We start from the raw sequence: 27,558 nt of genomic DNA, 5'->3' as shown, positions 1-27,558 counted from the left end.
CTTTTCTCTGACACTTATTGTAAAAAAGGGATATCAACACTTGCAGTTTAACAATGCCTCAGTTGAGTTCTGCTCTTCTTCTTTTTTTGCGGGCTTGCCAACAACACTTAGTAGTGACAGCTCAGTATACTATCCAGTTCAATAAGTGCTGGACGAAAAGACATGGATGAGTACAATCTGTGACTTTAATAGCCACAAAGGCAGTAAACTGGGAGTAAATCTCATGTTTTGGCAGTACTTTCTTCCTCCCTCCATTTTCTATCCCACTTGTACTCGTCATTCGGGTCGTGTGTGAACTGGAGCCTTTGCAAGATGACAGAACTTCTCAGTCCTGGCTGCAATGTTCTGGATTCCGTTTGGAATGATTTTTTTCCCTATGTATTATGACACTTGGAGCAAACAGTTCAGACTGAATTTTATTTTATTTTTTTATGATTCTGCCTATACACCACTTTACGCAGTGTACCTCCATGTTCAACAACTTCTGAGACCCTAGAGATAGTTTGGCACATAACTATACAGTCACAATCAGGGCCTTATTTTGTATTTTATTTTTTAAGCAAATAATTTTTTTTTACCATTGAACAATATTGGTCATGTCTTTTGGGTCATTATCAATCAGCAAGGTGAAGCACAGACCTGTTAAACAAAAAACAAAAAAAAATTCTTAAGCTTACAACCATATTTATTTACCATAAAATTTAGAAGACTTGACAACACATACTACCAATTCATAGCAAAGAGCACAGCAATGACTTTAAATAATATCTGCAAGCAATAATAAACACAAGCACTTCATCACTGCAAAAAATGTAGAACACACATGACATCAATTCAAACAGTTAAGGTCTGAAAAGTACAGCAGTTGTGGCTGTTTGGCACATTTCTTGAAACTGAGATGACATTTTCAAAATTGCAAGCTCGTTTGGCCAAACATTTATGCACAACCTATCAGTTCATTAGCAAAAGCACATTTCTATCCCAAAACTGGCCACACATGCTTCACTCCAAGTTTCTTTCCCAAACAAAGAGTCGGTACTGTCGCAACTGCAAAGATCCTTCTCAATTGCTTTAGCTCATCTGCATTCACTTAGTGCCTTTGCCAAAAAAATCACTTGGATGAATTTGCACAACACCATGGATCATCTGCAAAAGCTCACATCTCTCCCTAAACAGCTGACCTATGTGTCAAAATCTAATTTATATGTCATACAAGTAGTCAGTGCCCCCAAAATACATCGTCTCTTCGGCATTGTGTGAACACTACAAGTCAAAATCATTCGGTTTTGTCACAAAAGCAGAGGTGCCACTAATAAAATACAATTATGTATAAAACTGAGGGGCGGAAAGGATTTTACTAGGGATGTCCCAATTACACTTTTTTGGGGATCTGAGTCACCTCATTTTGAGATCGTCCAATTCCGAGTCCTGATCCAATACCTCGGCATTTTATTAAAGATAATTTTATTTATTTATTTATTTTAACAAAACTACCCCAACACCTTTTATATGGTGAGTGGACATTGGTTAAACTAAGTAAACCATAAAAAAAAAACTTTTTGGGCACATCTATGAGTTACTCAAAGGGCTATTATTAACCAGTATATCATTTTTTTCACAAGAGCTTTATTTTTGAGAACCTACTGTAGCCGTTATAAAGCATGCTACTTAACACAAATTTATGGGCTAACCTAATGTTGTTTTACTTTAGGAAGAAAAAATGTATGTGTGAAACAAGCCAACTTCACAACAAACAAATGGCTACACTTGAAGAGCGAGCAAGCAAAATGTATTTAATCTTACCATATTATGACTTTGGAGCTGGACTCGCACCAGTCTAGACTGCCGGCCCCTGGCGGAATTTGGCAGTCCCGCCAGGACGTCCGACCCTTCGAATTCACGCTAGGCTTGACTAGGGTTCGAAGGGCGTCCAGACTCCAGAGTTGCTGCTCGATTCACAGGAAAGAAACGAAGCGCCCGCAGCTAGATCTGCCTGGATGGCACGAAGCATATCCATGTCGCCACTCGCCAGGCTGCCCGTCAATGAAGTGCAGCGGGGAAGCAACGCATTTATTATATATTCTTTCCGCGCACATTGCCCACATTGCAAGTCGCGCTGTCTCCGCTTTCCACATTAAAGATGATAATTACTTATTATCATCTACTTCCAAATACCTCGGCCGTCGCCATTTCCTTGTTTAGCCCCGCCGCTCGATGGCATTAATAGTGTCACTGTAGTAAAGTGACGCCATGCCGCAAGCACTGTGTGGAAAAATTAAGTGTCACTCAGCCACTGCCCAACTCCAAATGTAATAAAAAGTTATAACAAAAAATTAACTTCATATATTTATCCGAGTCCTGATTGGGAGACAATGTTCGATTCCGATCGAGTCAGCAACCATATGATCGGGCCCGATTTCCGATCACGTGATCGGATCGGGACATACCCTAGATTTTACAAGAGCCGTTTTCAAAGTTTGCGGTTTCAAATTCTCCACTCACAGTCAAAGAAATTGCAACACTTTTTATTCACACAAAGTTACTTACACATTAGAGTACAACAAAAGAAAGTGTAAGCCGAATTTTGTATATTTATGAAAAATCTAGCGTAAATGATGAACCAACTACTGTAACACTTTCACAACACAGTAAATTCTTAATTGAAAAAGATATTAGTAATAGTCACTCAACAAGGGTTGAGGAACTAACTCACGATCTTCAGCTTGGGAGACAGCCAATCGACACCCTGAGCCACAGAGCTCTTGCTGTGTGCTAGTATATCGCTCGTATCAGCTGAAATCCAAGACCAAAAACTGTAGAAGTGGCGTAGCTCATGTGGTACTGCGGCCGTCTCCCAACCTAAAAGTTCCTCAACCCTTGAGTGACTTTTATTTTTTCAATTCTTTGACTTTCTTCCAAGTGTAATTATTCTAAAACTGAGTCTATTTGATCCCACTCAAAATAGAGTCAAATTTACTCTGCAGAATTTACTGTGCAGTCACTATCGTCAGTTGAGACATGTACTAAGACATTGGCAATTTGATGAAAGCGTTGAGGAATGCCATTCAGTTGAGACCAATTATAAGGTACTTTTGGGATTTGTCCATGGTATTTTGAAAATGTCATCTCAGTTTCAAGAAATGTGGCAAACCTATGGAGAAAAACTGTAACTAGTTGGGTTTGAGAAGTGGCAAACAAACACAAACAAACCGCTGTAATACAAACCAATTGTCAAAATTAACAATTGAACATAGTATAAACAATACGTGCAGAACAAAACTGCCTGCTATACAATCGATAGTTTGCAGATGTGTTCTGTAAAGCAGCCTCATTTCAGATTGAATACTGTCAAATATGTATTATGATAAAAATTACATTAATTGTAAGGGACATCCCTACAACATGTTATGTTACAACATTACACTGTTTAAAGTCAATCGCAGGACATCAAAGTCACAAATCAGGAAACGACAGACTCGTTCTGTTTACGACGACTGTAATCCCAAATTGAGCCTCAAACAGCGGTTCTTCTGCCGTTCATGTGACAAAAGCAACCTTAAGACCATCGGGCACAACAATGGACCCTAATCGGAACCCTCCTGTTCTGGATTATTTTGTATACAGTACTGTTTATTTTTCAGATATAGTATGTAGCTACCAGTGACATGCAATGAGCTCTAGTTTTGGGTAGGCAGGCAGTCGCAAATTGAGACGCACACACCAATTCCAAATTTTTCTGTCGGCAGGCGAGTGTAACACAATCGAGATACTTGATACTCAGATACAAGATGCCATACATTCAAACAATTTTAACATATGCCTCCTCTGTATGGGTAGAAAATAAAACAAAAAAACATTACTCTCTTTTGAAGTCTTAAAAAAAAAAATTCTAATAATTGTTTTACTTCGAGCGGGGTTCGTACACATCGCCTCCGGTGCCGCAGCTCAACACTTGCCACTCAGCTAAAGTTCTGGGCCACTGTCAGCCAGTGTGCGGTCTGCCAGCCTCAGTAAACGTTGCAGTGCACTCCGCCTCCCATGTGCCGCACAACGAAAAACGGACAATTTTAAACCCGCCCGGACACCCGGAAAGAATGTGATAAAGTGGATATCTCCCTGTTAAACAGCCTAATTCCTCACAAAATCAAGCTAGCAATAGCAATGCCAAACACCATGTAAAGTGAAACAGCCAGTTAATCGAAGCACATCCACAAAGCCAATCTTTCTTTTTGCACCATTCTTTGTGAAAAGTACAAATAATTCTTTATCCCTTTCTTTGCTAAAGATCCGGTAGCTAAGGCGTTGGTCTCCCATCCTTCAAAAGATGGTGTTTTCCCTCAAAAGAAATGCGTGAAAATAGTTTTATATTCTCCAGAGTGGCGTCATCTTACCGCTTTGCTGTGCACAAAGTGTGTTTTGAATTCACGAATGCACTGTGCGAACATACGTTCGCATAGGAATAATACAGTGACGTAAAAAGGCTGCGTAGCAATCTGCCTATTTGCGTAAAGGACTTTTTTACTGGGAAACTGACTACGCATGCGCAAACACACATCGCTACGTGGATAGGGCTGGGAAAAGCACAGTAGCGGTGTGCCTTCAGGAGGATAATTTTTGCAGCATTTTTGCCTGCAGGTCAGACGAAGTAATGAGTCATTTTTAATTGAGGTATGAAAATCACTAAATGTTGTCACTTTTAACCCTTTAGGTAGTTTTTGAGATGAAAGAAATAATTAAAATAGAAAAAGCCAAACGGTTTCAACTTTCATTACAGCCTGGGGTAGGCAGTGCCTACCTTGCCTATCCTGACCGCACGTCACTGGTAGCTACCAAAACAAGTCGTCAATCTCAAAAAGCAGCAGAAATCTTGAGTCTTGTCACATCTCTCACAGCTACGCAAGACGTAAAATATTTTGTCAACTAAGAGAAGAATCAGAAATGGAGTATAATAGGTTTACATTAATATCACCTCTGGTTTGAAAATTCTGGGCTTCCACAGTACGGTACGATGCACTAAAGGTTCTTAACTGAACCTTGGCTAAATGAGGTCAAACGTACTGGAAAATGCTAATCGCCATTTTATTTTATATCAAAGATGCACGTAAATAACTACAATCTTAAGCAATAAATTATGAGTTTCTATTGCTTTGCGCAAAACAATATATATTTTAGGAGTGAAAATATCACCTTTAGTTAAAGAGTTTGGAATAATAATATCACATCTCTAATACATTACAGAAACACAATAAGGATTTTCGGAATTCTCATTGTGGTTAATTTAGGGTAGTTGTGAACACAAACCTTATATTGGAAGGTGATCTAATTAATTTGTCAAACACGGCATGTATATTCACCTCAATGAGAATCTCAACACTTTTACACTTTTTGATCCTTGTCATCACAAAAAAAAAGGCAGCCATTTAAGTCATTTTTGTTTGATTTCTGGGGGGACCAAAAAATAGCGATAATAATAATACTTTGGGTTTGGTTTAGGGTTAAACTTAACCTAACCAATAATAATAATTACAAAGCAGGCACTATCGTCATTCATTTTTTACATAACATATATCAGATGACAGAAATGAACACTGAATGCTTATTCGATACCATCAACAAAAGCTTTGCAAGGCACAGTATGCAAATGTTAAGAGCCTGAATGGCATTTCATGCACATTATGAGTTCAAGCACTGCATGTTCAGAGTGCTACAACTTATGAATCAAGACATTTCAAAAGAAAAAATAAAATGATAAACTATGGCAGTGTGACTGGAATGTCTGAGTCTGACAACAATCAGCATGTCAGTTATCCTTGGAGAGATTACAAAAAAAGTAACCGTAAAAATGTTCAACAAAACAAAATGGATAGCAGACTCGCATCATAGAAAAAAAACCCCCATCATGTGTTGGTTTTGGATTCATTCTTCAAATAGGACTCATAATTGCACAATTCTGGTCAAAATCTCATTTGTGAGAGATTTAGTGCAAATTGGGGAACAGAGTTAGTGAGCCAGACTGTTGAGCGGCGTCGGCTGCCAAACAAGCGCAAACACTCAAATCTCAAATACTGTAATTTGAGGGCTGCATGTGATTGATAGAATCGATTGTTGAGACGCAATAGAGTACCAAGAGGTGTGCCAGGTCCTTTTGCGTGGGGTTGCTTTGGTGCTCCGATACAGAAGCTCCACCCAGAAAGTAGCTCCTACAAACAAATGAACACAAGGTGACATCATCCAGATGCATATTGTAACAGTCCGTAGTACGATATCACGCCACATGGTGGCGCCTCTTTGGTTTGTTATGCTGATAGGTCACTCCTTATTGCCTTGAACGTAAATGATCATGTGTAAAAGATCGCTATGCTTTTCCAGTGACACGTGGTAATGCTGAGAAATATATTTTTTGTCTACTAAATAAAGTGAATATGTGGAATTTCCGCATATTTTTGCTCCCTTTGGCTTTCAGCAACCCCTGTCAATGGCTGTCCTCGTCTCAAAGTCAAACTATCACATGTTACAATATGAACTGCTTCTCAGTAGAAAATACGGATCGTGAAAATAGTGGAAGAATTGGCGGAGTTTGAGAGACAATAACTGCTATCAGTAACTCACATCATTAAATTGTGTATTATGTCTTACCCAAATGAAATTATTGTAACATATTACTAATCAACCCCAAACTGGAGCTGTCATGATTTGAATAATGTAAATATAGCATAAAATTACTTGCTGACACTGCCAAGGTTAACTCTTGTTTATACACCCGCATTGATAACATATTGCTGTTCCTGTAAGAATGTAAACGTTGTCTGGCTCTATTTCTGTTTGGACATTTGTTGTAACATGCAAAGCTGTCGTGATAAGGTTGAATTGTGGTTGCAATGCATCTGCTGTAAACAGTTACAATGGGGTTGGGAACATGGTTCTAGGATGCAGCTAGCGGGGGCTACGCCGGATGGTGAACGAGCATGCGCTCGCCTTGGCTGCTCGCCTGGTGGGGTGGGCCTGTTGGTGGCGTCTGGGGACCGATTTTCCAATTCCAAATGACTGGTACTAGCTGCAATTTATACACGGACATTACTCAAGATGAACTGAGCAAGGAGTGAGCAGACTTAAGTCTGGGATTGATAACGATATGAATCAATGATATCATAATCAATGTATATGACTGATGCGTATAGTAAGAATCAATGGTTTACATTCTTCTTTAGGATAATGTAATCTATGCATGTGTTTGTTCAACATGAGGGCAACAGTTCCATCTACAAGGGTTTGTGGTTTCAACACTGCTGCTAAACAAAATGTGGCGCATGGGTAAAGCAACAATGTCTTGGCGTGATGCTACAGTGTCTTAAGTAGAGTGCAGCCCTGGCCTTTGTCTTTGTCTTTACTAAGTAGGGTTTGGTCCCCTCTGTTTGGATAACAGCATGACCTGGTCTTATCCAGGACCGAAGAAGAGAATGAATCTGCTGTGGAAACTATTTACAACAAGCAATGTTGCACTCTTGAGGCAAAACACATGGTGCCTGAGTGACAAATCATCAGATATTGAAAAGCCATCTGCGGTTGACAATCTTACTTTGTTGTCTCCAGTGATTTCACATGCAAAATACAGCAAGTGTCACTGATGTTAAGGCGTGATAAGAATGAAAAACAAAAGCAGAGGACGTGGTGGAATTTGATTTCTCCGCCTTGCAAACTTCCCTCATATTTTAACAGCTTTGCGTTTTGTATTTGATTTGTTTATTTAACCCCTTTGAACCCATAGATGGTTGCAGTGGACATGACAAATTTGTGTGTTAAACCAATAAAAATACATAATTTGGATGATGTCAACACGTCTGGTTTATGATTGGATCCGAGCTAACCAATCAAAATCACAAGCTGATTTGCATGATGTACATAATAAAATGTTACATATACGTAAGCTTGATAAATTTACAACACATTACAGCCATACAATCCTGGCGTCCACTATAACAAATAAAAACATGAGATAACCCCACATTTGTTTCCCATGTTGTTCTTACGTGGGAAAAGTACGGAAGCGGATTAGGGCCAGTGAAAAGGGAAAAAAAGGGTTAGTGGGATTCTCACTTTATTCTCAGAATTCTGACTTTAGAGTGAGAAATCTGAGATTTATCAATTTAATCTCAAAGTGAGAATTCTCACTTTTATCTCAAAATTCTGAGAATAAAGTGAGAATCCTGCTAATCTTTTTTTCCCCCTCTTCACTGGGCCTTAATCCTCTCAGTCAAAATCAGAAAGAAAGAAAAAAAGCCCAGCAGAAAAAAATGCAGGTCTAAAGGGGTTAAAAAAATGATCAAGACATCTTTCTCAATACTTAAGAAAGTGACCTTCACAAGACAAAGATTCTGGCATTCTTTGTATAACAGTATACACTGCCATTAAATAAGGAAAAGAGCAATTTTCACTAATATATGATAATTATTTGGCCATGGCTGAGATGTAAACCCAAGTGAATGTTCGTGTGCTCGAATGATATTTCAACACTTTTTGGGTTCAGTTGCTTGGTTTGGCTGACACTCTCATCAGACAGCGGTCCTCCCAGTCAACTACATGTATTTGCATATACATTTTACAGTCCCTAATCAAGTGACAAGCCACTGAGCAGCAGCCATCTGAATGTCATAAACTAGGAATGATGATCCTTGAATGCTTTATGGAAGCTAACCGCATGATTAGAAAGCAGTTCACTACGAGTACAAAACCAGATGAGAAGACTTAAACTTGAATGTGTATGGCTAGAGGCTTTGGGTGATGTGCTCTTGATCATTGAGGGTATTACATTTTGAACGAGGATTACTTTAACTGGCTATGTCACATGATTTGTTTCATAATCCATCTGGGAAAGATTTGATTCTTATTGGTAAAAGGGCAGAAAAATAGAGTGAATGTGTCTGTGATTGGGCAACAGCCTTCCAAAATGGGATATAGCAAATATTACAATATTACTAGTTGCTGATTACACTACTTCTGCATTTGTTTTGAGATATTTTCATCCCAATCACTACAGAATTGTAACATAGCAGATTTAACTTGTATATATTGGCAACATTTAACTCATTCACTCCCAGCCATTTTCACTGAAGCAACCCCCTTCGCTCCGGGTTGTTTTACTGGATTTTGACTGATTTTGCAAGGCCCACAGAATATTGTGTTCTATTGCTATAAAAACATGGAACCTACCAAAAGAAAAGAAAAGAAAGATTAGAATCTCTTCTTTCATCAGGATTTTTTTTTATATTTGTATCTGTTTCCGTTTTGCCGCAATTGCCATTAGAATATATATATATATATATATATATATATATATATATATATATATATATATATATATATATATATATATATATATATATATATATATATATATATATATATATATATATATATGTATATGTATATATATATATATATGTGTGTGTGTGTGTGTTTTGGGGAGTGAAGGGCAAAGTATTAAAAAAACCTTTTGGGGTTTGAATGAGTTAAAGAGAAAAGATTTTAATTTATGGATGCCCTGGTAAAAGTAAAATAATAATAATAATAATAATAAATCTTTGAAACTAACCTTGGAAAGTTCTATCTAGTCAGGCTTCTCTCTTCAAAGATAGTGACCTCAATCTGGAATAAAATCAGTCAAGGAAGAGCATTTTAACAACTTTTGGCTTCAATTTAATCAAGTGAAGGCCAACGGAAACAAAATCTCTCACATTCACTAATGTCTGGGAATTTCATCAGTTACAAAAAAAATGTGCAGGCTCATTTCGAAAAAGATCCACCAACTATTTTTTGGGGTGAAACTCCCATGACAGTACTTGACTGACATTTGAGGGCTGACGTTGCTAGGTGATGAGCTGGCAATTCTGCTGTTGATGTTGAAATAAGTGTTCAGGTGATACATTCCTGTCAATCTCCACTAGAACCGCTTTGCCAAACACAGCACAGCAGCTCCCTAGTGTTGGCGAAATAATCCAGAACACTGCCGGGCCAATAAAATCAGAGGCAAGGGTAGTTACAAAGCTCAGCTGTGAACAATTTTAGTCATATTTTTGTTTTCCCTAATCTCCTATTGCTGCTCAGCTCCATTTAATTACAATGTTGCGTCACACTGACTTCCCAAACATACTGGTAAAGCCAATAATTTTATGCAGATGCTAAGGACTACAAACAAATCTTGATTTGTTCTTTTTACTTAACACCCTTATACAGAGCTGGCTTTCTTGCATATTGCCAGCACTGAAGCTTTTTTACTTTGGGTAGCTGAAATGTGATGCAACGTCATACTTAAGGCCTACATATTCCTAAATGGCATCTTATTATTTTGCAAATCATACAAAATTATTACAAATTCATTTGCATAAATATATTTAGCTTTGACATACAAGACAGACATGCTCTTCCCATGCTGCTGATTTATTTAAAAAAAATTCAAATACGAGTTTAAGTTGATTATTGCGGCCAGTGTGTTCCGCTTAGGAATGCATCTGCTTGTTTATTGTTAGACAATTATTTTTAAGTGGTTAAATATGGGTCGGGAAATATTTCAGCCAAGGGAAAAGAAACAGTGGAGTGTTCTGTCTTAACTCATATTAGACATTGAGGAAGAGGATACGACTCGGAGGCCTCTCTCGATGGGGTCGGTGAGCAAGAGACCTCTGGGAGCGTACATCTTGTCATTCTGCTCCTGCACATACTTGGCAATCTTTTTTAAAACCTGGAAAGATAACACAGCAGACAATTTGAAAAACGTTCTCACAGGTGCAAAAATGTGACAAAGACATTGGAAAATTAGAATTCAAGAAAAAAATAGTATTTTAAAATGTCCACGTTTTCCACAAAAGTTTAGATGTTGTAGTTGTGCTCATACATTTTTGGAGGCTGATAAACAAAATGTTAAAATGAGTTAAATGTTGTTTCACATACTACAAGGTAACTATTATGTACTCAAGATGCACTGATTTTGAGAAAACTTCAGATTATACATAAATGCCCAATACAATTTAAAGGATGTCAGATAGACCAGGCCAGATGACAGAGATTAAAAGTTGCATCTGTAGTCAAACTCTGAGTTAATCAAAATTTTCAGAATTTGCTTTGACATGAAAATAATACGGTACATATTTTAAACTCGGGATGTGCAATTAATCGACATTTTATTATAATTTCAATTATTACACTCCACAATTACAAATTCAGCATAATCGTAAAAAAATATATATTAATACTAATTTTTGAGTTGTTTAAATTTATACATTTGCACCCTTTTTAATTTAAAAATAACAAATTTAATAAATTTTGTGTCATCCAAAAGGAATTTTCATAATTATAGTGTTTCAAATAATTGTATTTGTCTTGATATTTTTCATTTGTTTTTTACATTTAAACATTTTCTTGTTTTTTTACCAAAAAATCTTTCTACTGCACAGTGCACAAGCTGCACTCCAACTTCAAGCTTTTGCCAACATAAATAAATTATATATATATATATATATAATTATTATAAATACATATTATTATAATTGGTCCAAAACTAACCTACATAATTATAGTGTTTGTATTTTTTAAATTGGTCTTAATATTTTTAAATGTGTAAACATTTTCTTGTTTTGTACCAAAAAAATATTTTTGAATAATCGTGATTTCAATTATTGCCAAAATAATCGTGATTATCATTTTTTCCATAATCGAGCAGCCCTATTTTAAACGCTATCTACCTTAAAATGCGTGGGACAAGTTTAAAAGAATTAGTCTAAGGTCAGACTGGTAGAAAGGAAAGAAGAAAAAGGAAAGGGGAAAAAAACATGCTGATCATGAATAATGTCAACCAAATAATATTGAGTTTGCCAAGGTAAAAAGTTCAAACTGCATGATTTTTTTTTCTCTCTCCTGCTAAGCCTTTCTGTTTTGGTAGCTCACACACAGGGCTGCAAGTAAGGAAAAAACTGTGACAACGCTGGCTGAGATGGCAAGTGTGAAAAGTGCTAGTGATTGCTTCTTAGTCCAGGCAAGTTTCACTCACCTTCTCATAATGTGTCTCCATACACAAGAAGACGGTATAAGCTGTCAGGCAGGCCAGACAACCCTCAATATACGAGTGGCTTCCAAGTTTCTCGGCCTCAGCATATAGGTTATTCAGAGTCCGTACCGTCTCCTCAAACTGCTGTTTGTCGATCTTTAACACACCATTCAGGGGTGGGAGGGAATATAAAATGGAAACGTTAAGACAAGAAAATTATATAGTAAGCAGTATTATTTTTGCACGTTGTCCAGTTTTCATATACTGAGTGACCCATTGTCTTCCACATCCTACAGCTTCAAATATGCATTGTCAAATGATGCCATTCAGGCACAGATTAACTCAGTTTTGAAATACTAACTTCATATTTCTTGGACTGCACCTATATGATGATGATGATCATCAACATCTGGTAAAGGTTAAGATGCCCTTAACAACGTGTTCTTTGAATGTCATTACCTAATGAGAGACTGATAGCTGCATACACACCGTAAAAATCTAGAAATATTAAGGCTCCAGTCGTACTTACATGCCTTGACTAAAGATAAACATCTCTAAATATCAGCTGCTCTGTAGGCTGCCCGCTTATAAACGGAGCCATGACTAGATGTTATTTAAACGGGCTGCTTGACAGAGATGTCAATATTAGACTAATGCACAAGGGTGTCCAGTGATCTCTCATGTGATACTGAGGAAAGCAGAATCTTTCGATCCAGATAAGCAGGCAGCTGAAGGAATCTTGCTTTTCTGACAACTTCCCAAAGTTCTGCTCATATGTGCCTGACGAATGTGGCAACAAGCTCCAAACATCAGTGGTCTTTAGGTGCATTTGTACATTGTACGTTGTTCTTCCTCTCATTTTCAGACTCAGAGGCAGCGATTCAAACCACATTTCCCTGCCAGGGCATCTGACCTGATATTTAGCATTCCTACAAGATTACAAGTGAGGAGGATATTCTTCTTATTAGAAATGTCAAGAAATCAAAACAGGAACCTCGTAAACAAAAGTTTAATAGAAAGACTCCATTAGTCAACTTTTTAATTTAATTTAATAACGCTTGTTTATTGCGTGTGCTGCAATTTAGCTGTCAAGATATTACTTGCTCTCTTTAATGCTGCATAGCTCCTGTTCAGTCACAATGACCTGTTTCCACGCCTAGATTGTTACACACAACTGGTCTTCATCGCTTGACCTCAGTCATACACGTTATTGACATTAGTACAATATCTGACAGATATCATAATCAAACTAGTCTGGTACTAATAGTTATTTTGGTTACATTCATTTAGTTACAAAAGACAAGCAAAATAAATCTCTGCACCACTACAAACTACAAACACAATTAAATTATTTTTAAATTATATCTGAGTGTTTGATCAGGATGAATTGGACATCATTAAATTAATTTGTCCTTTCCCAAATTTAAAGGCACAATTCAAAACAGGTCTGTGTAAATGATCGTAAGAATAGTAAGTATTGGTATGTAATATATGGCAATTGACAAGTGAAGCAAGATGGCGGACAGTGCACTGGTGTGTGTGGCAACTCTCCTGTTGCTTCGGAATGATTCTCTGCTTGTTTATGATTGGCAATATTTAGTGAATTTTCAACGCAACGTCAGGACATTTTGCCCCCGCTCCTGGCTGACCTCTTTTGCATTAACCACAGAATAAGGAATGAGAGCAGTGTGAGTTTTGTTCTGTCGACAGAAGATTTGTTTCCAGGTTCAAGTTATTGTGATATTGAAATTGATTTTCACAAATAAACATGAAATGAATGATGGTTCTTCCAACAAACTACAAAAAGTGGTGAGGAAATTACTAGTGCTGAGTCTAGAGTGTCCTATCGATTGTGGAAATTGTGGAGTGTGTGGGTCCGCACACTCTACTATAAACGGGAAGATAAAAGCTGATAGGCGCAGTCAGAGTATAAGAGTCGGGGCTTTTCGTACTCATCTAGGCATTGGTGATGATGTAGAAAAAGCTTTAATATTACCTTTTTAAACGGCACAAATTAATGCACCTTTAATGTCTACTAAGATTTAACGTGAAATGAATTTAGTGGATATAAATACTCATTGTTCCTTAGCTTCTGTACACATATGCACATATTACACAAACAACAACAAAATTTGCCTATGCTAAATGGTTTACAATCGCAATTACCATTAGGGATGTAAAAACGGCAATATCGTGATATTGCGATATTAAAACTGCCACAATATCGTCGTCATCATGTCACAATATTAAAAGCAGCACATCCGTAAAAAAAAAAAGTCAGGTTGATTTCCATTTGTGCAGTTCTAGCACCCTCTGGTGGCTAGTTTTTTTTAGCGCAGTTTAATTTTCATAAGGGATGTTTTGGCCCTTCTATGTTTAAAATTCACGCTAATCGTCAAAAGAAGGGGAACGTGTCAATGTGTGGAGGAACTAGCAAGTGCCTCAATATTAAGTGTTATTAGAGATTTGGTTTATATGCATTGCTGTTATGTACAAAAGCACAATATTGTGTTTATTTTTAATTTTTAGTATGAGCTTTTTTTAAACAAAATTGTGACCTTTCTTCTAATATCACCAAACTCTCCACAATATCGTGATTATTATCATATTGTGAGCTTCATATCGTGATAATATTGTATCGTGATGTTTGGATATCGTTACATCCCTAATTACCATTAGCCCCAGATAAACTTGAATTACTGTACTTTGTACATCATAGTCCAATATATGAAAAATCTAATTTGATCAAAATATTAAATGGCAAGTGGAGTGCACTTAAATAGTGCTTTTATCTTCATCATATGCTTACTCATTAAATGTTTACTAAGTCTGACGTATTCGCTTGTCTCATTCAAACATATTGAGTTGTCGAAGCCTACACTGGCGTTGATGAAGCATACCAACCACACCGAAAAGTTTTTTAAATAACTTAACTTTATGCTCCAGGATCCCGCGCCGTCACCCTGATGTTTTTAAATGGTTCCATTCCATTTTAAATCCATAAACATCATGAGTACTCGCTTATTTCAGCTTCGTACTTGATAATGCTACTAGCTAATGCTAATCGAGCTAATGATATTGCAAAGTGAGTTTGTTTCTAATGGCCCCCACGTTGGAAAACTCCCTTGCGTCTGTTGTTAAGTGCATTGTGGCCAACTTGGTCAATTTGGCTCGATTATTGCACACTTTGGTGGTGTAAAACCGTAGTAATGGTCCTTACAGCAAACGCTGGATGCCTTAGCCTGCACGCTACTTGGAGGAGTGGGGGAAAAAAAACCTTGGAGGAGTGAGTCCTGCTCTATATTTAACATATATAGTAGATAGATACTGCCTTGTCTTGTTGCTGACACACGTAGCGCCGCCGTTTTCTGTGTGTTTGGCTCCAATAAATTCATTACAACTCTTATTTCTTAAGCGATTTTGACACAGATTGTTTTGTTACAAACATCAGACATGTAGCGATGCTAATTTTCTCCCTTTTCAGTCTAAAGAGATCACCAACAATCCCCAGGAAGCATCTTAGAAGTGTTTTGGTGAAGGCTGGTCGGAGTCTGTCAGCAATAAGTGTCCATGCGAAAACACAAAATATTTGTTCCAGCAACTTCCGGGTGTCGCAAATATGTTAAAACATTTTTTTTTTTAAATAGCTTTGATGCATGCATTTTCACATCGACCAATTTTTGTGGAGTCCTTATCCAGCCTGTTTCCCATGTCTCCCTCCTCCAACACACCTGAATCAAATATTCAGGACCGTTATAAGGCTTCTGCAGAGTTTGCTGATCATTTGATACAGGTATGTTGGAGGAGGGAAACATGCTGGATAGGAATTCTCGATTACCAGACTCTGAGACAGCTGTTCTACGACGATTGACAAACAAATGGGAAAATAAATCAAATGCATTGGTCTCCTAATTTGGGAAAAAAAGAGCAATCAGTAAGTTTCTGATTCAGTTTTAGCTAGCTCCCAGCTGTGATTTTATTAGTTATTTTCTTTAGTTTCTTTCTTCTGCGATTCAAATATGTGAATACATTTAGGCATTATGTAATGGAATCTGTTAAAATAGTCAGGTTGATTTCCATTTGTGCAGTACTTCACACATGCCTACATTCGGGGATGTAGTTTACATGCAATATAAAATTATTCATCCCCAGTGTGTGCCACTAGAAGTGAAGTGACTAAATTTTATAAGTGACTCACTTGGACCTCAGCAATCATTTCCTGGGCAAGGCCAAAATGATGGCATTACTAGGTGAGCCAGACCATGGTGATATTGAAATCTGAAGACTGTGCTTATGTTGACTTTCTCTGATTAATCATGTGCCCAACAATTAATTTTTTTAGTTGTACTTGGTTATTCTAGTTATGCACCATCGGATACAAGCATTCATGACTAATTATGTGATAAAGGTATTGCCTTTGGCAGACAGTGCAGTGGTTTCCCCTCTATCATACATAACTTCTAAGAAGGCTTCAGGAGTTCTCAGTGGTTCCTTCACAGAAAAAGCTATCCACCAGATTACAAGAGAACAATTATAGAATCACAGATGCAGATATCTTACCCTGGTCTCCAGCTCAGAAGGGAACTTGGTTTGAAATTGGCACACAGTGCCATTAGTATAATCCCTTTGTATGAAGACTTTGGCAGCAATTGCAGCCTGTTGCCTAATGGGATGCAAACTATGAGTCTGTGAAAACACGAGATGGAAGAGACAAATGGTCATTCTATCAAATATTCGTAGCAACATATTTTTACACAAGACATCGTTGCTGCCGTTTTTACAACGTTATTGTTACATACACATTACAGTGCTTCTGTGACATATGTTATTTAACGTAAATGAAACAGCTACATGGAGTCACAATAATATTTAGGCGGTTTTAATGGAAAGACAAAACTGCCAAGACAACGGCGATGTTGTTGTTGTAAGGTTGCTGTAACATTCCCACCAATGCCGTTTTACGTTATTACAGTGATGAGGCCCCGTTCGGTCAGTCCAGATCGATATTTAAAATACATACATAAATAAACTTGTAGTGGTAGCCACGGTTGAAATAAAACACGTCCTCGTCACTATATTGAGAAATTAACAATTCAAGTATATCCGTAAAATGGATATACTAGTTTCTACATACAGCCAATCGAATTACTGAGCAGCTACTGTCGATCATTTGTATCCTTATTACGAACAAACATCGGACCAACAAAAGCAAAACAATTTATTTAACATTATCTCACCGACCTCTGCCATATTACTGACTTGTCAGTTGGATTTCTGTTTATCTTCCGTGAGCTGTGCAGGGGTACGTACGCTTAATATAGCTTTCTGTGCAGAAACGTTAGCAACATAACAAACGTTCCGAGTAGTTAGGCATAATTGGGCAATATAACTCTCATGTCAAATGACTTCAAATAAATAAATAAATAAATAAATTATACACCTTATAACACTCAGAATGAGAATAATTCCACTCTACGGGACATTTATTTTAATTTATCATACAGATCATAATCTCTCAATGGAGGATTCTATTTACACCACTGATGTATACAGTATGAATGCATGGCTAATAGGCCAAGACTTTTGAAGCCGCGAGGACGCCATATTACCACTCCCACGAAACGTTTCTCAGCATACGATCCTATACATTTACAGTATTGAAATTGGAGAACATTTGAAACAGTACTTAGTAGAAGCAGCATGATTTATGATGTTTTAAATTTGCAAAACATAAACGAGAGGACTTCAGAAATTTAACAACTTGCCTTAAATACATGTACAAATCATATGCTTAATGGTGTTTACAAGAGGAAACTTGTATTATAATTTTTTCAATATTAAAGAATTATATCAGTTATTTAACAAAAACATGCCTCTGCCAAATCTAATATTGGAGTTTAAGGAACTGAGCAATAGAAGAAATAGGGGGTCTTCAAAGCAGCACATATACCGTCCACTTGTTAAAAAATAGTGACCAAATGTTTGCAAAAGACCAGGAGAAAAAACAAAAATTGCTTGCTTCAAAATACAAACATAATAAGCAATAAAACACGCTTGCCTAAATAAGCAAGGATACCAAAACACGCGACACCAAACGTTACAGGAAAACAAAAATACGTCAAACAATAGGCAAAACACGATGATGAGAGAACTATGACACGTAAGTATGGAGTCTTGAAAATGTAACACTTGGAACAACAGTAGTGAGTAACGTAGAATAATCCGACAGCATAGTGCAGTTGCCAACGCCCTTAAGTAGTCAACTGATTGCAATGCGCCACAAGTGCAGCGCTGGAGGGAATGCCACCTCACCGAGGCACTGAAAAAGTAAAACAACAACAGGTCTGAGAGCAATAGAATGACAGAAAAGCACCCACCCCCACCCCCTCAACAATCAACACCCCCTGGCAGACCTCCTGGTTCAGATAGATGGAATTTATGGAAGGTGCGCAGAAGAGGCGGATCCAGGAGCGGGGGACCCACAGACGCTCCTCCAGCCGATAGCATTCCCAGTTGACCAGGTACTGGACAGCCCTGCCTCCACGCCTGGAGTCCAAAATCTCTCGGACCGTGTACTGTACACTGGCTCACCACCAAGAATTTGTTGATGTGGAGGAGTAGGCGGAGGAGCCAAAGGACTGGATTCCACCGGCTTGAACAGCGAGAAGTGGCACACAGGATGGACCTAGAGGGTCAGTAGTAGGCGGACCTTCATAGATACTAGATTCTTGACAGACTCCACCTCGAACGACCCAATGTATCGTGGACCGAGTTTCCGTGAACTCCCAGCCAGATAAAGATCATGGGTGGACAACCCGACTTTCTGACCGCATTGGTAGGTCGGTGCGGAGCCTTGACGTCCGTCCGTAATCTGCCGGTAATCCAGGGCTGCTCTGGTCTCACGCCAAACTCGGTGAGCCCGCCGTAAATGGAGCTATACTGACGGAAGGTCCACTTGCCCCTCCTGAGAAGGGAACGGAGGGGGTTGCTACCTGTAGACAGACAAAAAAGGAGACTGACCTTGGCTGAAGAGAAGAGTGGATTATAAGTGTATTTCACGCAGGGTAAATGGATGGCCCAAGACGTCGGTTGATGAAAGTACATCATTACGTGGGGATGATAAAATAGACTCACCGTTGCTCCCACTACCTTACAAAATTTCCTCCAATACCTCAAACTGAGGACCCCGTTCTGAGACCATTTCCACCAGGTGACCATGCAGGTGAAACACATGCCTGATCAACAGCTGCACTGTTTCCAATGATGACGGGAGCTTGGACAGATCCACAAAATGGAACAAGTTGGAAAACGGTGAGTATGTCCGAGTTCCCTCGTGACATGGGAAGAGCAGTGATGAAGGCCATCGAAATGTGTGACCAAAGATGTGACGGGACTGGTAACTGCCAAAGCAATCCTGCAGGAGGTTGGTGGGAGGACTTACCACAGGCGCAGGCTGAGCAGGCCCGATGAATTCCGCAATGTCTTTCTTTAGTTCTGGCCACCAAAAACGCTGAGGCCAGGTTCTTTTGATCAGTGTAGACGGTGAACTGTTGCTTTGCTCCATCCAGCCAATGTCTCCTCTCTTAAAGGGCCAGTACGATGGCCAACAGTTCCCGGTTCCCAACGTCATAGTTGGCCTCAAGGGGCTGAAATGTTTGGAGAAGAAGGCGCAGGGGTGAAGCCGCTGGTCAAAACTGCTGGTATTTGTTCGTCTTTGTTCGGTGATGTCGCTAAAGCCTCGGCAATCAACACATGGTTGCAATGTCTTTACTTTCTTATCTATGAAGAAGAACCAGCCGACAATGAACTCGAGATGTACTCCCACAATGCTTCCTGCTCAGGTTGAGACACCTGGTAAAGTCTTGAACAGGGGAGTGGAGCGTTGGGAATGAGTTTAATGGCAGTTGTAAGGTCTGTGGGACGGCAATGACTGAGCGTGATTCTTACTGAAGACTTGTGGCGGCCATGGCTCAGGAGGTAGAGCCGGTAGTTCTGTAACCGGAAGGTCCGCTGTTCTATTCCTGCTCTCTCCAAGTAATGTCGTTGTGTCCTTGGGCAAGACACTTCACACACATTGCCTCCAGTGCCACTCACACTGGTATCTGAAAAGTGAGAATTTTTGGTGGTGGCCGTAGGCGCACACTGGCAGCCACACTTCCGCCAGCCTGCCCCAGGGCAGCTGTGGCTACTTACGGAGCTTATGGCCACCAGAGTGTGAGTGCATGAATAATGTATCCATTGTAAAGCGTCTTTGAATGTCCAGAAAAGTGCTATATCAATCTGAAGTATTATTATTATTTGACTTTTGAATAAGCCTTTGACAGATGTTTATCAAGGCTGACTGCTGGTGCTTAATTGTCTGCATCTGTAGAAGTGGAATTAAATGAACCATCTGAATTTAATGATTAAGAGCAATGGTGCAGTATATAAGCAAATTACCTATAGTGGTACATAAACCTTCAAATACTTTTAACTTTTGGTAATTTAAATATAACGTCAACATCTGTTTTCAAAACAATATCAAGACATAGGCATAATAAGCCAACAGTGGTGTCAGTACGGGACAGACAATATGATGATACAATGATGAGATACACTGATAGACCACGTATGTACAATCTATAAAACTGTTAACATACTGTATGTATTATCAGTGCAAATCCCCCGCTTCCTTCCACTGTGCATTAAACAAGAATATTTGTAGCATTAGGGTTATGCTGCTGACATTTTTAATGTTCTTTGTTTTGTAAATACTGTATAGTCAAAATGTTGTTAAAGGTGTATTCAAGGATCTTTTGTCGCTGCGTCTTCTGGGTGGATAATTTAATCGATCGATTTCTCGATCCCGTCAATCTGCCTTAATGACGTCAGGCGTGCTCGTTCCCAGTTGCGGATGCGCACTTCGAGTGTTTGTAGCATTTAGCCGCTGAGCTTTGGAGTCAGCCAGTCATTGTTGTAGCTCCACCGATCTCACCGCATACTTTGAAAATGGCTGAGAGCCACAAGAGGAAATCCGTGAAGTAAGGCCGGCTGCAGAGACTGATGAATATGAAGATGAAGATGAACTTGCACGTTCCTGACATTTGATAGGAATTTCCCCCAGACGAGCAGGAGAGCTTGTAAGATGGTCTTCCGCATGCACATTTTTAAAAGTTACAAATGGACGTTTGGCTTCTACATTTCGAGAAGATCCTTGAATACACTTTTACCCATTAAGGTCTAAAGCGCCTGCCAAAACATGCCTCTAAAACCTATGGGTGACTTTTAAGTCACCCCCGAAAACCTGAAGTTTTCTTGGAAATTCAACAATATTGCCACTGCTTACTAAATGATACATCAGCCCCTGAAGCAGATAGAAACATAATTCCAAAAACATTTCAGAGCTTACGCCTATGGTGTTCACACAAACCTACGTTTTATAATTATAAACCTTCAGCATTTGTTTAAAAAAATTAATAAATCAACAAACAACTGTGTCACATCTGCGGGCATATTTACCTTCAACAGTGGAGCACACTTGTAATAACCTCAGGGGATCAAGTGATAATTATTTGTCGTCCATTCTGTTACAAAACCGTCAACATTTTCAACATCTTCATTGTCTACAAACAATTTTTTTTAACAATATGTCACTATTGACTGGTTACACTAATTCGAAGTCCTCCTGCGTCGCCGGCAATCGCCGTCATTTATTTCATAACTCCCGCGAATCTGCAACAGCCATGAATGCTCAAATAAAATTCCAAGACATGCTAAAGGCCCACGTCACTCTCGTGCATGTTCCGATGCCTTTCATAACAAAACAAAATGACATATTCGCTCTGCCGGCTTTAAAGGTAGAAGAGCGCTCCCGGCTCTAATGGTAGAAACGCGGTATTGCGCTCCCGGCCTGAAGTTGGCAAAACTACAGAGAGCCAGACACAAATGTAGCTCTTGTTCGCCTGTAAAGTCCTCACACATGCATGTCAATATAAAAGCACAACTTTCAAACAAAAAAACCCCCAAATTTCATGTTCAATTTTTAAACACTGCAAGAATCTGTCAGACATTGGGGACAGGTTGGAAGTGGTCTGCCAGTTGTAATTTTCTCAAGTCTAAACTAGACGGATACATCTATAACTCTAAACACCACTTTTTGAATCTGGCTCTATTGCATTTGTTGCTTCCCTTTCCATAGCAGGAATGGCAGGCTCAGTTGAGCAAATGAATGATGATCACCAGGCTTGAAAGATCTCAGGTTTTTTCCCCCATTTGTTTCTCTCCTCACAACACTAGTACAACACACCAGCAGCCATGGCACGCTCATCAAACAATGTTTCTCAGCTTCTGTCGCTCTTCTTCTCAACTAACATACAGTGTCCGCATTAACATGACGAATTTTACGCCAGTGATGTAATATTCATACATTGCAGGAAAATGAACACCATGCAAAATAAATATACAGCAAACTTACTAACATTTGAGCATATACGTATATTCAACACATTAACTCCTTTAATTAAATAATAGAATGAGAGCGCATAACTTAACAGGCTCTAGAAAAAAATGATTAACAACAATATGATTTTTGTATCTGGAGTCCTGATGGACTTTGCTAACAAGGAATGCAATTTCCATATCTGTTCCATGCATTACAAGTCTTTGGTGTAGTTCAGGTGGAAATTAGTGATTTGTCAAATCTTACAATTGCTTCTCTGCGGGTTTTCTGGCAAAGGGTGAGCCTTGGAAATCACACTCCTCCATGAGGGCTGGTGAGAGAGAGACCACTAATGAGCGCCATTTGGGTCCTTCATTTACAACCCATGAGGGTTAATAGCCTACGACAATGTTTTTTACTGCTGTACAGGCAATTCTTGCTGAAGTTGGACATGGAAATGCTTTCAATCCTCCTGAAATGACTCGGCTTCTTTTGAGTTGGGAAGAAACAACAGTTTGGGCGTTTTCATTTAAATCAATTGTGTTTATTGCACTATTTGTAAAGACTAAAAAGTACTGTGTGAAAATTTGGGTTGGAGATTATCTGTCCAAATAATTTAACTTAAGTTACTTTAAATTTTTATGCACTTACATCAACCATACATTTACATCACTTTTGTATATGAAGAATAGGCAAATAAATACAATTAGACAATAACAGTTAATTTAAATAAACTATCACACAATAAAGTATTTATTGGTCGATAACATGTAGCATTGATATCAAGTTCAAAAGAAGAAAAGGATGTCCAGCCAGATTTATTTATCATACTGAAGCAACTCAGATCACATGAAGGCACAAAGAGGAATTAATACATAAAGACATACTTGGTTTCTTTTCAACTGCAGCTGATGGCCAGTTGTGTGAAATATTTTGGTTTTGACACTAGAAAATATATCTGTTCCCCTTGTTTTGGATTTTGTCCAGATGGCGTTTGGAAACAGCCAGTGTTTTTTGCTTTCCTGTGTCTCTACAACACCTAGCAGCAAAATACAAAAACAAATATGACAGACTGTTGTGTCTGTGTGCCATTTGTTACTTTTACCTTAGATTTAAGTTCAAAATAAAAGGTACAAACCTTTCACCAGGACTTTGCTATCTGTGTGTGCGTGTGTGTGTAGTCAAAATAAAAGATTTAAAGCTAAAATGATGTTAGAATTCACATGGAAAATAGTACAAAAATGGTTCAAAATACTGCTGATTTTAAAACACCATGACCATATTTTTTTCTGAAAGTGGCATTCATTCATAATCATTTAAATGGCCTTTTGAATACTACTGCTGTTTTTGTTTCAAAACTGCACATGAATGGAGCATTGTGGATTTCATGCATAAATGCACCAGTCACACATGGGTTTTGTATGCCACGCACTAGTCCACGCCAGCCCAAATTACATCATTAAGGACATGTTATTACCTCACCTCCATGTGATTCACTTGCATCAGATGTGTTCAAAAGCATACATTCAAGAGCAAATGGAAATCTGAACAATTATAGTCCTCTAGATGCCAAGGAAGGATTTAAAGGGAAATATACATGCCTCTAAATGTTTATTTGCTGTTTAATATCCTGTTTACGGTGTCTTTTTTTTTAATTAATTTTTTTAATCAGCGTTGTGAAGTACCTCGATTGAGTCACTGCTTTCGGTAGGAACCTCTTCCCCACCCCTTTACCAGTATGGAATCTCATTTGCTTCCTGTGTATCTTAATTCTACATTTGTGTGTGAGGATTTGTCAGCAAACATATTTTGAAGGCTGCCGTAAACCTCACAGTATATAGGTATGCAAAATCCTCCCATTTATCCCATCAGGATATGTTCTTTGTGCTGGGCATGTTTTGACTTGAATTGGAGAGTCAGGTTACCTCATATTTCACTCAGCAGTTTGAGAAACATTAATCATGACATTTAAATCAAGACAGTTTTACAGTGCTGTGTTTGTGTGTGTGTGTGTGTGTGTGTGTGTGCAAGAGAGAGAGAGAGAGAGAGAGAGAGAGAGAGAGAGAGAGCGAGAGAGAGAGAGAGAGAGAGAGAGAGAGAGAGAGAGAGAGAGAGAGAGAGAGAGAGAGACAGAGACAGAGACACAGAGAGAGAGAGAGTCGTATGACCCACATAACTCGATTGCTGACTTAAGATCCAATGAATCCAAATGTCCAATTTAACAAGCAACAAGCTTAGCAGCTGAGCATTCCTTCACAGTTCCAATGACCAAAATGTTCCTTCACTAACTCAGCAGGCTTTCTGGCTAAGAGTCACTTATACTGAGGTCAAAACACATGCACCATGCACATACACACGCACACAGACACACATACTATACAATAAATTAAGGTCAAACCGTGTCCCTCGGGGAGTCCTGTGGGGAGTGCTTCGGGAGTACAGAGTACCGAGCCCACTGATACGGGCTGTTCGGTCCCTGTACGACTGGTGTCAGAGTTTGGTCCGCATTGTCGGTAGTAAGTCAAATTCGTTTCCAGTGAGAGTTGGACTCCGCCAAGGTTGCCCTTTGTCACCGATTCTGTTCATAACTTTTATAGACAGAATTTCCGGGCTCAGCCAAGGCGTTGAGGGGGTCTGGTTTGGTGGCCTCAACATTGCATCCCTGCTTTTTGCAGATGATGTGGTGCTGTTGGCTTCTTCAAGCCGTGATCTTCAACTCTCTTTGGAGTGGTTCGCAGTCGAGTGTGAAGCGGTTGGGATGAAGATGCACCTCCAAATCCGAGACCATGGTCCTCAGTTGGAAAAGGGTGGATTGCCCTCTCTGGGTTCGGGACGAGATCCTGCCCCAAGTGGAGGACTTCAAGTATCTTGGGGTCTTGTTCACGAGTGAGGGCAAGATGTAACGGGAATTTTCTTGTACTTTCACACGGCTGACAAGCGTAAGGAGCACGCAGCTCTGGTGTTACTATTGCGAGCAGCACGAGTCTTACCGCGCTGTAAAAAAAGTACACGTCTGCTCAATGTGAAAAATCAAGTCCAACAAGTGTTACGTATTGTAGTTTAGAGACCTCTATCGGCCATGTTAAATAGCGAAAAAAAATACAAAACTGAGACTCTAACCCAGATTGCCTGTTCGAAAGACAACTAACTAAACTAACTAATTAACTATATTTACTTTACATGTATGTCAATTCGCCGTCGGACTAATGGTTGGGGTTAGGATGAGGCTTTCAGTGAGGTTGTACAGTACATGTTATGTCTTACATGGGACACTAATGGTTGAGATTAGGAAAAGGCACAGTGAGGTTGTAGACCGTTAGAAAACATGTAGTCAACACTAAAACAATCACTGGACAAATAGCTCAGTCAGATAAACACTCGTCTTCTGACCAGTCGGACCGGGTTCGAGTCTCACTTTAGTATTTTTGCGCTACTTAACATGGCCGATAGAGGTACTAAAATACGTAACACTTGGTCTAATTTGGCACATTTTCAAAACGATCTATGTGGTCGTATTTATTGGAGGACTGTCTCTGAAGAAAGAAGGAACACTTTCAGTAGATGTTTGCAACTTTTTTCTCTTTGGCTAGATAAGTCTTGTGGCATATACTCAACGATAGCGGAACTGAAATATACTTTAAAATATATGTGGAAATTGCTACATGATCTTTGTTTTTATTTTTAACCAACAGTTCGCTTTTTCAGTGGTGGGATTTGGGGCCAGTGTGAGGTCCTAAGAAACAGGTAACAGTGTTTTCAGAAATTAAAGAAATAATCACATAATAATCATGTGATTTATTTTGTTCGCATGCACTACGCACATATCTACACACATACAAACACACGCCCTCTATCAATTTGTCATCCCCCCCAACTCCCCGCCCAACGCACATCGGCTCGGTGGTGGCATGGGTTAGAAGTTCGAACCCCAAGTGAGTGGACAGTGAAGGCACATTATCATGTGCCCTTTTTTTTTTACTTTTACTTTGAGCACTTGGCCATCCAAAGGTCACTGCACACACCCGATTAGAGCTTTGCAAGTTACACATTTTTTAGAGACTCAGGGACTTGCAGTGGTATAATATGCAAAAATAAATAAAATACAATTCTGGCTAATAAAGGAAGATACACAATGTACAATACTAATAACTGACTAATAACTGACTTAATGCAAATTAAATGCATGCTTTGAGATCCATTAAATTAATATGAAAACATTCACATTAAAAAGATAAGAAAACATTGCTCTTGTTTGTCTATAGTGAAGAAACAATTTATTTAAAATAAATTAAAAAATGTAGTGACCAACATTAATTGACCTGACTGTCACTGCTTAACCTAGTTCATTCATCACAATTTATTTTGCCTTAGAAGCCACCTTATCTGAGCTACTATCTAATATCCAGACAATAATGGTGGACAATAATGACCATATGTCCCAATACTTTGGGGAACGATATATTTAGAATTGATCATCTAATTTTGTGTGTACAGATTTTTGCAGGTGAAAAGGTGCCTTGGTGGCCAGTGAGAGAGAGAAAGGTCTCATTGATTGGTCAATGGTTATGGAAATGCCATGTACAATGACCCTGAGATGGTCCCCCATACAAACCTATGGATTCTGTTCATGGGGAGCTGCATAGAGGGCAGGAGAGCAGGGGGGCAGAGGAGGGGGAGCTATATCCATGTGAAACCTGCCCAAACAAAGACTCCCTGTTTCTGGTGCCAGACAACCCCCAACTCTCCAAGCAAGATAAATAAATAAATACAAATGGAAAAAGAAACCATATACGCCCACTGAAAAGGTCCGTAGGAGAGTGACTGACAGACAATTGAAAAGACAAATTGTTACATTGTCTTTTGGTGGGGGTGGCCGAGGAATTGATGCGCAAAGGTAATTACAAGAATACGTGAACCAGGGGGTCAGGGGGCAGCCTACATATCGGTCAGGGGTCACCCTATATGTCTGACCTCAAGTTTTAGGCCAACACTTGGGAAGAAAGAGATTCTGAATTGGGCCAATGTCTCTCCTACCCATTTGCAAAACCCTGCATTGGTCGCCGACTGAAAACAAAATCTCCAAGATGGCTTTTTTGGGGAGGTG

The 27,558-nt window shown here is 39.0% G+C and overlaps 1 protein-coding gene across 1 annotated transcript; it reads right to left on the bottom strand.

The window, feature by feature from the left end:
- Positions 1 to 664: 664 nt before the first annotated feature.
- On the bottom strand, positions 665 to 17,393 carry LOC147174442 (golgin subfamily A member 7-like). The gene is made up of 6 exons (XM_086076629.1): positions 17,279 to 17,393; positions 16,598 to 16,723; positions 12,041 to 12,193; positions 10,634 to 10,735; positions 9,590 to 9,642; positions 665 to 6,200 (listed from the first exon to the last, which is right to left on the bottom strand). The coding sequence occupies exons 1-5, from the start codon at positions 17,285 to 17,287 to the stop codon at positions 9,601 to 9,603; spliced, it is 432 nt and encodes a 143-aa protein (XP_085932755.1). The 5' UTR covers positions 17,288 to 17,393; the 3' UTR covers positions 665 to 6,200; positions 9,590 to 9,600.
- Between the last annotated feature and the right edge of the window lie 10,165 nt (positions 17,394 to 27,558).

Source organism: Leptonotus elevatus, chromosome 5 (assembly GCF_054856555.1).
Source record: "Leptonotus elevatus isolate MCC_2025b chromosome 5, RoL_Lele_1.0, whole genome shotgun sequence".
NCBI lineage: Eukaryota > Metazoa > Chordata > Actinopteri > Syngnathiformes > Syngnathidae > Leptonotus > Leptonotus elevatus.
The sequence above is the reverse complement of the archived record's forward strand: the minus strand, read 5'-3'. Positions and strand labels throughout refer to the sequence as shown.

What these genes read in the sequence shown, in the direction of transcription:
- LOC147174442 (XM_086076629.1), bottom strand. An exon ending in CTTCTGAGCTGGAGACCAGG is followed by an intron (nt 12,194 to 16,597) that starts GTAAGATATCTG and finishes GGTGTGTTAAAG; the next exon opens with ATCGACAAACAGCAGTTTGA. An exon ending in TCGAGAGAGGCCTCCGAGTC is followed by an intron (nt 9,643 to 10,633) that starts GTATCCTCTTCC and finishes ATTTTATTCCAG; the next exon opens with ATTGAGGTCACTATCTTTGA.